Here is a 12,120-nt window from a genome sequence, read left to right on the forward strand (position 1 = left end):
TATCATCCAGATAGTTTTTGCCTCCAAAATATGTTGGCATGTAAATCATCCATGCAGAATACTCCATATAAATGTCCAAATCTGTTGGCGTAAGCCATGAGTATGAGAATTGATTACAACAATGTTAGAGAGGAATAAGGATGTGTGGTGGTGAAGCAAGGAGAAGATGTTTCAATACCTGAGGCCAACCATCCAAAGCAAAGGACAGAGCACATGAGAGGGAAGAAGAGAGTGCAGGCAGGGTGGAGTGTCAGGGTAATTTGTGACACAAGGATAGCAGCAAGTGTGAAAGGGAAGGTCTACAAGATGGCAGTGAGACCTGCTGTGATGGATGATTTCAAAACTGTAATTTGGAAACAAAAATAATTTGGTTAGGAGCGATCAGGACGTACACGGTTAGAAATGAGAACATCAGAGCAACGGCTCAGGTTTGGACACAAAGTTAAGAGAGGAAAGACTGAGATAGTGAGGACATGTGCAGAGAAAGGAGTGGATTTATTAAATAAAGCTGCCAGGCAGGAAAAAAAGAGGAAGACCATCAAGGATGAGGTGAAGAAGGACATGAAGAGGGTGGTGAGGATACGATGAGATAAAGGGGGATGATCCACTGTGGTGACTTGTAACAGTAGCAGCCTGAAAGAACAAGAAAGAACAGAGGATGTTTATAATTTGTTATCCTGCCAAACTGAGTTTTGGGAGATTCATCTTCAGATTCAGTGACTTCAAAACTGTTCAAAGAAATGTGCCTGAGCAACTGAGATAAACTGTAATTTTCCAAATATAAATAAAAAAATAAATCCTCATTTGTGATGTCCTCTTTTGCCAGATCCACTATACCAGGAAAGTGCATAGGAGCCACCACCGAGGCCGCAGGGCACAAGAGTTAGAAAGCACTGTGGTGGTGAAAACGGAGCCCAACGAGAAGAAGAAAGTGATCAGTGATCTGAGGCCGTTCTCCAACTACACCCTTAAGGTGACTGTATACAACATAAAGGGAGAAGGACCCTTCTCTGAGGCGCTGCCCTTTGAGACTCCAGAGGGAGGTGAGAATAAATGGGTTAAAGAGGCTAGAAATAAAGCTAGAAAAGGGAGAAGTGATGACAAAGTGGTTAAAGATGTTTTATTGCAGATGATACAAATAAGAGGTCAAGAAACATGGCAAAGGGAGAGGGAGAACTATATGCATGAAGAAAAAAGAAATGAGACTGGTAGCAAGGGGTGATGATAGAGTGATGTGATGATAGATATTACTAAGTACATTATCATCATGCATTTTTTGTATTTTTGCTAGTCCCTGGTCCTCCCTTGACCCTGACCCTAGACAGCCCATCAGAGACAGAAATGACCCTCCACTGGACACCTCCTGGACAGCCCAATGGAGTGCTTATTGGATATCTGCTGCAGTACCAACAGAGTGAGCATGTGTCTATTTCAACCTTGCCAGCAAAGTGAACATTGAGTAAAATCCTTCAAGTTGGAAGTTCTTCTATGCTGCAATCAGACATTGGAAAAACGAGCAATGCATCTCCAGTGAAATCAATAGTGCTAAAAATGTCAAAAGGAAAGCATCCTAATGAGCTTATCAGTCAGTTACTTGTCACCATGAACAATACAGTATCCATACATGTGTTGACAACCAAAAAGTGATTAAATGGTTTTTTGGCACTGCTGTGGTCAGTTACAGAGAGTGATGACAGCCCCATGCAGGTGGAGACAATAGATGACCCCACAGTCACCCACATCACCCTGAAGAACCTGGACCATAAGAGCCACTACCGTTTCTACCTCAGGGGGCGGACTGCTGCTGGGGATGGAGTACCAACAACGATGAAGGGTGCCACTATGCTGGATGGAGGTATAAAGCCGATTCAGTCTTTTAATATGTAAAAGCTATTAAATTAAACAAAAATTTGATTTGCACTTGTCTGAATGCATTACAGTAGTTCCTATGAACATCAGCCTGTCTGTGGGGGAAAACGCAGTGAACTTTAGCTGGGTACCAGAAAAGAGACGCAGGAATGTTGGCTTCCAGATCCAATACCGCAACAAGAACGGTATAATATTCACACTAATCTGTGCATAAGTTACGCATCTTTGCATTCAACCTTTTAAAAGGATTATTACCTTGTGGGAGTAGCTACACAATCCTGAACAAGAAAAGAAAAAGACAGGTTTCTTGTTGTGCTTCTGCAGATGGCAATAAATGGAAGACGACAGAGAAGGTGAACTCCTCTCAGTCTTTCTACCAGATCCAGGGCTTGACTCCTGGCTCCTATTATTCTTTCCAATTTATCTACAACAACACAACCTTCTTCAAGACTGGAATCGAGACAGAAGGAACAGGTACTATGAGCCTTCATTCATCCTCTTTCCTTTTATCCCTACTGCTCTCTCCTCTGGGTTTCCCGCAGCTAAAAATATAAAGCCTGATCCTACAGAGAGTGTCTTGCAGTTCTTTCTCTGCCTGTGAAGTGCTTTCAAAGACTTTTGTGAAAAGAGAGCTTGGTTAGCCATATGAAATGATCCATTACTTGTGTTTGTTTGCTGTATTTTGCTGTATTCTTTGGTTCCCTGGTGAAATGCCAGCCTGTCAGAATGCATAATGATCTGTCTCCTTTGCTCTAGATTCTACTCCTTCTTTTATCTTGGTCTCCCTATCTGTCTCATACTTTCCATTTGCCGTGTATTTCATTCCTGCTTCCTGTTACCAAAAAAGCTCTAACTCCTCTTTCTACCACCTTCTTTTTTCCTCTCTTAAGGAGTAACAGAGATGCAGCCAAGCTTTGCAACACAGGGCTGGTTCATTGGCGTTGTGAGCGCCATTGGGCTGTTGTTGCTGATCCTGCTCATCCTCTGCTTCATTAAGAGGAGTAAAGGGGGAAAGTACTCAGGTCAGTGTGACCTACCCTAATAACTGTTTAATATTAGGAGCTATTAAACTGAAGCTTGATGAGCAGCAAGTTTTGTGTAGGCAATGCTGGCCAGTCTGGAGCCATAAAGCTGTCCGACGCTGCTGTAGAAAAAGAAGTGAAACGCTTACTGGCTTACTGCACCACAGTAAATATATTATATTGACTGGGGAGAATATTACGTGTTCTTTTAAATCAATCCCAAACAGTTTGATTAACTTTCTGATCTGAACTGTAAATATCTGTCCCATTTCACTCAACCTGCTTTCTCATGCAGCTGTCATGTCAAACATGAGACAGACCTCTAAGCTTACACTTCCTTGCTTTGACAGTAAGGAATAATCTCTGGCTCTTTCTGAAAAAGACAAAAAACGTAAAATAATGGTCCATGTCTGACTGAAAAAAAAAAACAGACTTTTAGCAATTTTCACATGAGAGAGAAGTGAAGACAAACCAAATAATAAGGCTGATGATACCTACCTCCATTCAAATTGGCTGTTATATTTTTAGAAAATCAGTGAGAACTTAAAACTATAATACAGATAAACTGATATTATCTACAGATAGTCCAGCTTTTTTGCTCCACCTAAGCATCCTTTAATAAAACTTCACTGTTGAGATCTGAGACTTACAGTGGCTTTAGATAGAAGCCAGATTAAAATCTGACTATAATGAAATCTGTCACATTCTCAGTGAAAGATAAAGAGGAGGGCCCAATGGACTCAGAAGCTCGGCCCATGAAGGATGAAACTTTCGGAGAGTACAGGTGTGTCATCTGAATGAACGCTGTTTCCTGGATGCTTTGTTACGTTTCTGCACATTGATTTCTAACACAGCCCTGATTCCCTCAGCACTGCTTGGTTTTCCTAACCCTCTCTGTTCCTTTCATTGTCACTCTCCTCCCTAATGCCTGCCCCTGTTATGCAGATCTCTAGAAAGGTATGCTGCGATATGATTTAATATCCTTAACCCACTTAATTTTTACGTCTGCCAATGCCTCACTTACCTTCTGCCTTCCCATAAACATTCAGACTAATTTTAATGTAATATATTTGTTTACTGATTGCATTATGTTCAACAGTTCAAAATCCAATAATGTTCACCTCACTGTAATGTGAGACCCTGAAAAGCAAATAGTCACGATTTATAACCTGGAACTGACTATTTTTAAAAAAATTACTTAAAATATTAGTACATAATATTCAACCTTTGGCATGTAGCACTGCATTTTTCGTATGTATCATGTTAACATTTCTTGCTTTTGACCTCTTCTGTTCTTCATGCTGCAGTGATCTTGAGGAGAAGCGAACAGCCAGCCAGCCGTCCCTGTGTGAGAAGAGCAAGCTGTACAGCGAAGACAATCTCGACTTCAATGGCAGCAGCGCCATGACCACAGAGCTCAACATGGATGAGTCTCTGGCCAGCCAGATCAGTCGTCCCAGTGGCGGTCCAGAAGGTTACCACGGCCTGCCAGAGAACGCCCCGCTGAACCCCACTACCTGCTCTCCCGCCACCAATGGCGTGCCCAACTCAGTCACCATCCTCGATTAACCCCCACACATCCACCGGGGACCATCAGACCAAAATATGTCAACACGTATGTGCCCATATGCTCCTGTTCCCTACTGACTTGCTGATCTGTACTCCGACGACTAATAAACAATCATATTCAGATGTCCCTGGCAGCCATCTGATTGACTAGACTATATTGACCAAAGGAGTGTCCAAAGTAGTGGACAGCGATAGTGATATAAGCCCTACTGACATGAACATGCCCTTTGACCTCCCTTCATTTTCCTGTGCAGTTTACAACTAATGAAAATGACTAACATTCATTTCTCTCGCTCCTCTTTCGTTCTCTCAGCAAACAACAGCGCAGATGCATAAAGACAGAATGTTGTACAGTTAGAAATATCAGGGGGTGTAGGTATGGTCATGTAAAGATGCAGAGTAGTGCATTAAAAGTAAAGGATGATGGTAGAACCCAGTGTAGGGAACAAGACAGCTAATGCTGCTGTAAAAAAAAATCTTGAATCTTAGATATGAATCATGTTTGATGTACTTCCCACATGATTTTGTCTGTCTAATTGCCATTTAATGTCTCCGATTGTACTTGCCAGTGACATTTTTTTCATTTTACGAGCGTGTTTGAATACCAAACATCTTTTTTTTGTTGCTGTTGTTGCTGTTGTGTCATTTTTTGTTACGTAATCATTTTTCATATTGTTTTCTATACTATTTATATAAAAAGCTACGGCACATTTCATAGATTAACATGTTTTCAGCAAAATCAAGTGAAGCCAAGTTTCTTACTATTTGGATGCATTAAGTGGAACTTGCTGTGAAAATGCTGAGTAGCATCTGGTGTATATAGCTGCATCTACACTTATCTATTTAGCCATATTACAGTATTATAGATCCTTATAAGTTCCTGTGCCTGCTGGGTCTGCATAAAGCACCAGATTGATGTCATTACTCTCTCGCCTTCCCACCAGAAGTGTAATGTCATTTTTGAAAACGATGTTGTAATTTTTTTGTGTGTCGAGACCTATGTGTAGTTTCTGTATCGCTGTCTTTGTCTCTTTCTACGCTGTATTAAAACATTGTCTCTAATTAACAACCTTTCATACCTGCTCATCTCATACTAAACAAACTGAGGTGCAGTATTTATGTATATTTCAGATAAGAGGGTGGCGTCTAGTGCGCAAACACTCTCTCACGTTTTATTTTCAAACCTTCCTCAATGCAAGCTGATATTGTTGACAGTTGTAAAGGCTGCCATTTGATATATGACAAAGGTTAAAAAATAGTTGTTTATATCAAACAGAGAATGTATTCCTTTCAGGGTTAGGCAGACACTGTATTTACTTGCTTCTGAAAATAATCTGAGCTAAAAAGGTAAAAGGAGAGTAAAGTCACAGGAAGAGCCGGGACCATTTGTTTTCCCTCTGAATGTAAATACAACCCTTACAGAACCATGTTTGATATGAAAATGTGAAAAATGTGCAGGTTTAAAGCCACTTCACTTAATTTTAAAATGTTGCAAATTGTAGTTTTTTTCCTTCTCTGTACTATTGCTATGAATTCAGACTTTTCTGTTATCGACAAACGATCACAGTGAGATTTGGGTGTAGCAAAAACATACTCCATAGTTGAATAAAGGAGAAAAAAAAAAAAAAAGGAAAAAAAAATTCACATTGTTATGTAGATGTTTTTGCAAACATATCGAAATTTGAAAACGGGAAAAAAAAAGAGTCAATTTAGTGTCACTTAGTGAAAGTAGTTACATTACAATTTAAGCTAGGATTGCGCTCATGCCCTTAATCATCCAGCAATGCAGTGCAGTGAATATCTGTGGAGTTTTTGTCTGATGAAGTTGTGCGGGGCAGAAATGCAGTGAGCCACAGGGAACACTTAAACGCGATACTCTCCCTTCTCAAACAAAAGCTCGCCACTGGCCAAATATCAACTGTAGTCTCCGAGGTAGAATATGAGATGTCTAAAGAGGCTAGTGGCACTGAAGGAGGTTTGTGTAAGCTCCCTGTGGTTGGTTAAACAGACACACTCAGGACAAATAAAGCTTTTAAAAAAAATCTATTTTCATACAGGAGCGACGAATGACGCAAGATATGCCAATATTCTAACTCAACTATCTGCTGCTAAACAACTGTGTGTCAGTGTTTGGGGGCAAATGTTAGCTCTGAATGAGGAATGAGTGTACACACACAGATACTCACTCGACTGCCGCTCACTCTTTGCTTTTCATGTTTTGTAGGGGAAACCTGGGGATGCTGGCCTTTGCTTTCTCACTGTGGTTGTTCTTTCTTTTTTTATATAGCTAAAGAAGAAAAATCGATTGAAAATGAATTGGTTTGTGTAGAGAAGCTTCTCTAGGACTCAAAAACAGACATTTTAAGTGGAAGTAAGACGAAACAGAAGGGGCAAGGGAGGCCAGGGGGTGTGCGCCGCTGCTGGGGATGATATGCCTCTTCACAGAGTGTGGGGTGCAGTATTAGCACAATATGATGATGCCTATATTTGTCATGAGTGGATGACTGGAGCTGTGGGTCTTCTGCCACTTTTGGGGCCAATATTGTAACTGCATTATGAAGCTACTGCTGTAACTGGATATATGACTGAAAAATAAAGTACGTGGAACAATCTGTACCAAAACAGGCTCCCATTTTTTTGTCACTAATCAGAAATAACCGTGTTAATCGGGAGGAAATCTATGTCACTTATGTTATGATTAATGTTCATCCAGTTCACACTGATTCATTGATTAACCAGGTTTATTTAGCCCAATGCCACAGGAGGACAAGCTAATGTCAGGTCACTGGCAGTCAGCGGGAGCTGGTGTTGAATTGATAAAAGTAGTCCTTGGTGGGTTTGTTGGTGTACAGTCTCTTATTCAGGTACTCTTGCCTGGGGCAGAAACAGAAATTTAAACACAGTAAGTAGCTTGTCCCCCTAAATGTTTATAAAATCTGAAATCTCTATTTCCATATTTTATCACCTAAGCCTAAAACACATTTGCTGATTAGTGTCTAATCAGAAAGTGTATGAATATGTGGGCAGTGCTTACTGTGCCAGCTGCTCTCGGGCCAGCTGCATGTTGTAGCGGTCCATCTGAATTCTCCGCTCTCTATTCAGCTCGGCTGCTCTCAGGTCCTCCTTCTCGGCTTCTCTGGACAGCTTCAGCAGCTTCAGGTCCCAAGCTGCTTCACGGATCTTTTCAGCATCTCGCTGTTTCTGAAGGCAGAGAGGAAATAAATCTAAAAACACACTAAACTTGTTCTCCTAAAGGCAATTCTGCTTCATTATGATTTAGGTTCCCAAACTTTCATGCTGATTTTGGGTGACTTTAACATGCCTGTAGATAACACTGAGAAATGCAAAGCTTCAGAGCCAAATAATCTGCTGGAGGTCTTATGGCTTGGTAACTGGATCCACCCAAATGTTTTTTTCTGTGTTAGCACTTTATGTTTATGCTTATTCTTGCCACTATTGCATCTTGAAATCAATGTTGATCATGTTAATCCAGGTCCAGGCACTAATGGAAAGTTTGGGGCCTTATTTTAGTACACTAGAAAGACTAGAAAGATACCATCATCCTGAATAAGGAGAAAACTGATATACACTGGTATATTTTTCTAATATCTCCAGCACACTAAAATAAGACCTTTTATTACTTGTTCAAACCAACTTTCAGTGCCTGGATGCTGGTTTGAGCACCGCTGGCTTGATGGACACTAGTAGTGCTCCTGTTACATTTACTAGCTTCCAATTAGTTTTAGAATTGATTTTTAAAGGTTAGTGCTTTTTTAAGGTGACGCAATGTTTGCGACCTCAATATCTATCTGACAAGCCAGTAAGCTACCCGCAGACCTCATGGATTATTTACAGAGTCTTAAGCAACACTGGTGATGTGGCTTTTATCTTTTCGCTGCTGAAACAACCTTCTGAATCACATCAGGAGTACTCCAACATTTGCAGTGTTTAAAACAACACAAAAAGGAGGGACAAACCTAAGTTGAACACCATTTCCACTGTGGGAGAAGAGCTACAAAAACCTGGGTATTCACATCAATAACAGACTGGACTGGAAATGCAACTCTGAGGCTGTCTGGGTCATTTAATGAATTCAGTAAAACACTATTGTCTGTTACTGCTAGTGCAATCTTCTTTGTAGGTTTGTTTTGGGGTAGCAGCGTCAGAGCCAGTGACGCTGGAAAGCTGAACAAGCTGATTAAAGGCTGAGTCTGTGCTGGGGACTAGCCTGAAGCCCCTAGAGGGAGTTATTAAGAGCAGGATGTTGCACAAACTGCTAAACATACTGGACAACACACGACATCCCCTTCATGACTGTTGTCAGCAGGTGACTCCCTTAACTCTGCTTTAATAATGACTGACATTAGTATTTTAATGTATTTTTTAAAGTTATTTATTTATTTTTGTTTTATGAACTTTAATTCTACTTATTTTATTGGTTTTAAATGATCATTTATACTCATCTGTCAATAGTTTTAATTATCTTAATATATTTCTCTATTTTATGGACTGAAGGTATCGATCTCATATACATGTATATTTTTACTAGTAATATTGCACTGTTGCTTTTTTGGTTGTTTTTACTTGTGATTACAGACTTTGTAGGTTTCACATTCCCGTCTTATGTTTTTGTTTTTTCAAGTCTAGGATTATTTTCTTTGTGAGTAATCTCCTCAAAGCTGAAATCCTTTTTGAAAACAACCTGTGTAGAAAAGTTGGCACAGATGTCAAAAACTCTTTCCCTTCATCCCAAAATGGTCGCGGCAGATGGCTTGCCCCCACCCCCCCCCCCCACCCCCCCCCCCCCCCAGCCTGGTTCTGTCTAAGGTTCAACAAGAGTTTTTCTGTCCCACTGTCACCAAGTCGCTCGATTGCTGTTGTTTATTTAACTAATATTTTAGGGTCTTTAACCTACAATATAAAGTGCTTTGATGTGACTGCTGTTGTGCATTGCTGCTGACAGAGCTGAATTAAATAAAAAATAATAAAAAAGAAAACACTAATTTCAAATCCACACATGCAGTACCCAAGCACAAGTACTTGCCCTGCCCAATTCCCCTGCTGGCCACCTCTGTACTCAAGGGATTATGTGGACATGGTATTCTACATAACAATATGGAATACCGTGTGCAGCTTTGACTATATTACTGTGGAGTACCGAGTGTAATACCTGTCTCTCAAGGCATTGTTGTTCTCTCTCCTGCTGAATGCTTTTCAGCTGTTCGGGGCTCATTCCTTTCCACCTGTCTGGTAGAACCTGTGGTGGCCTCCCTCCTCCCACCTGTCTCTCTGTTGCCTCTGCACACTCTGTCATCATGTCAGATGTCATTGTATGCCACATCTCTGCCAGATTTTCCTGTTCCTCTCTCTTGCGTTGCTCCTCCAGTTTCTCTGCTTGCTCTTTAGCCTGTGTGTACAGGACATGGTGAGGCTTTAACACAGATCCAGGGACAGTTAATTGATTATCCCACTGATGACTGATAATTCAGAAGCATTGCAAAACCCAGTTTCTAAAATGTGGTTACTCCTAGCATAGAGCTACCAGTCAGCCATATGGCGAACGTCGTCCTGAGAGAGCCACTCAGTCAGCTGTATTTGCTTGTGCATCATGAGTGGTTATTAGTGAAACCACTAAACACTATGAAAAAGTACAGTGACCTGAAGGATTTACAATGATTCCTCCCAATGGGGGATTCAGCCGAGTGCATTCAGGCAAATGAGGGAAGAGCTAAATGGAGGCTTTTAAAAACAGACAGTAACCATGCATACATCAAAGCCGTTTAACCATCCATGTTGCCTGGTGCCAAATAATATGATTGCCGCCATCCTGCACCAAGTGTGTGTATGCATCATTTGACATTTTCAGCTTGCAATTCCCACATGACAACATCATGTCACAGCTTGCCCCTTCCCACCCCCACCCCTTTTAGATTTTGCCTTGAGCATTCACATTAGTGAGTGGTGTGTGCATATCTGTTTGCCCATCTGTATACTGTACCAGAGCCTGATTGTAGTTCTCGAGCGCGATGCGGCTGGCTCTCTTACACACCTCCTCGAGGGCAGCTTGTTGAGCCCCTCTCATGTCTTGTTGCACCAGCTCTTTGCTCGCAAGCATCTCTGTGACACACATGATTTGGGGATCATCTGATGTGTGTTTTTCCACACCTGCCTTAGCTGTTGTATTTGGCTCTTTAACTGCACACTTCACACTTACAGTAAAGCTCTTAGGGATAAGCATCCATCACTGTCACCTGGTAATAAGGGCTGTGCATGGGAGTGTATGATTGTTTGTGCAGGAAAGCATGAAGCATGTGTGTGATGTACAGAGGTTGTAGAGTAAATGATGTAAACTCATTAGGAATGCTAGTGAATGTGTGTACTTGTGTGTGTCTCTTTTCACCTATGTGCTTGTCTCGCATGTGCCGTTTTTCATTCTCGTCCATCTGTGCTCGCAGATCTCGTTCTGTCTTTCTTATTTGTTCTCTCATCCTCAGCTCCTCTCCGACACCCTCTCCCTGTGCATGAAACAAGGACAGATGACCATAAGAGGTAACAATATTACACATTTAACCATTAGCTGGACCCCCCTCCCGGTCTTTAAAGCTTACAAATCCCCTGCTTTGTCAGAGCTGCCCTACCTTAAAGATTTGCATACTGGCAGGCCCTAGCTCATTCTCTGGAATGGCGATCTTGAATGCCCCCTTCAGGCCAAATTTAAGATCAGCATCACGAGAGTCCTCTGGTCGCTGATGAGTAGCCCAGTAATTGGTGAGTTCAGAATTCAAAACTCTTCGCTTCTCCTCTTCAGCATTGTTCTGCTGCACCAGTGCTTCATCTTGGTATATTCTCAACTTATCTGTAATACATTAAAAATACACCTATGACCAACCAAAGCTAATTAATGGAGAGGGCCTGAAATAATAATAATAATAAGGGACTAGGGGACTTGCATTTATAGCGTCTTGCAAGAATTATGTCTGCAATTAAACTGCTTTAATTCTAACTCATCCATGTCCTTCAGTTTACCCAAAGCTTTGTCCATTTGTTTCTCCATGTTTTGCTGGTGTTTCTTCTCCTGGACTTGTTGGTTTAGTGTATCTAGGTCGAGACCCATCACACGAAGCCGGGTGTTGAAAATGCGGGCCTTGCGTGCTGTTTCTGCAGCCCTACGCCTCTCCACAGCCTTTTCCGTGGACTCGTCTACAGGCAAATCCACTTTGAACATGTTCAAAGTTTCTAGTGACTTCCTAAAGAGACAGCATTACGAGACTTGTTATCGGAGCTGATAATCTTGCTTGAAAATAAATTATTAAAGAAATGATTGTGCCGATTGAAATATAAAATCCTGGTGGGGTTCATCTTCAGAGCGATTTGCTCCTGTCATCACCTGATAACATCAAAAACCAAAGGCAAGGCAGAAGTAGAATAAATCAAATGTCTCTTCCTTAAAAATGGACATAAACCTCTGATCAACTTACCGCTGACGTTATAAATCTGTTCAGTTTCTTTCAATATCAGTGAATGAAAATCTGCTCCTGTTGTGTTTGGAGACCCTTGGTAACCATGGAAACAAGTGGCCACATATCGCTATGCTGGAAACACATAACAAGAGTGACAGGACCAGCTAAGGAAATGTCTTTTTATTTTTAATAATGTGTAT

General features: G+C 41.2%; 2 protein-coding genes across 6 annotated transcripts in view; one reads left to right on the plus strand and one right to left on the minus strand.

The window, feature by feature from the left end:
• Positions 1-5,079, plus strand: part of l1cama (L1 cell adhesion molecule, paralog a) — a 41,390-nt gene extending 36,311 nt beyond the window's left edge. For 3 of the 5 annotated variants that reach the window (XM_026153958.1, XM_026153961.1, XM_026153959.1), the window contains 9 exons: positions 827-1,043; positions 1,292-1,414; positions 1,679-1,855; positions 1,941-2,054; positions 2,194-2,343; positions 2,760-2,891; positions 3,603-3,675; positions 3,837-3,848; positions 4,199-5,079. In XM_026153958.1, the coding sequence (XP_026009743.1) occupies positions 827-1,043; positions 1,292-1,414; positions 1,679-1,855; positions 1,941-2,054; positions 2,194-2,343; positions 2,760-2,891; positions 3,603-3,675; positions 3,837-3,848; positions 4,199-4,460 (1,260 nt within the window). In that variant the 3' untranslated portion in view covers positions 4,461-5,079. The remainder of the gene's footprint in view (positions 1-826; positions 1,044-1,291; positions 1,415-1,678; positions 1,856-1,940; positions 2,055-2,193; positions 2,344-2,759; positions 2,892-3,602; positions 3,676-3,836; positions 3,849-4,198) is intronic. The other 2 variants (XM_026153960.1, XM_026153962.1) reach the window with 2 other exon arrangements.
• A 2,104-nt stretch (positions 5,080-7,183) lies between these two features.
• Positions 7,184-12,023, minus strand: ribc1 (RIB43A domain with coiled-coils 1). The gene is made up of 8 exons (XM_026153964.1): positions 11,939-12,023; positions 11,487-11,707; positions 11,099-11,316; positions 10,861-10,975; positions 10,459-10,577; positions 9,631-9,867; positions 7,495-7,661; positions 7,184-7,334 (listed from the first exon to the last, which is right to left on the minus strand). Exons 2-8 carry the CDS (start codon positions 11,683-11,685, stop codon positions 7,253-7,255), a joined length of 1,137 nt encoding a protein of 378 aa, XP_026009749.1. The 5' UTR covers positions 11,686-11,707; positions 11,939-12,023; the 3' UTR covers positions 7,184-7,252.
• Between the last annotated feature and the right edge of the window lie 97 nt (positions 12,024-12,120).

Source organism: Astatotilapia calliptera, chromosome 20 (genome assembly GCF_900246225.1).
Source record: "Astatotilapia calliptera chromosome 20, fAstCal1.2, whole genome shotgun sequence".
NCBI classification, from domain to species: Eukaryota; Metazoa; Chordata; class Actinopteri; order Cichliformes; family Cichlidae; genus Astatotilapia; species Astatotilapia calliptera.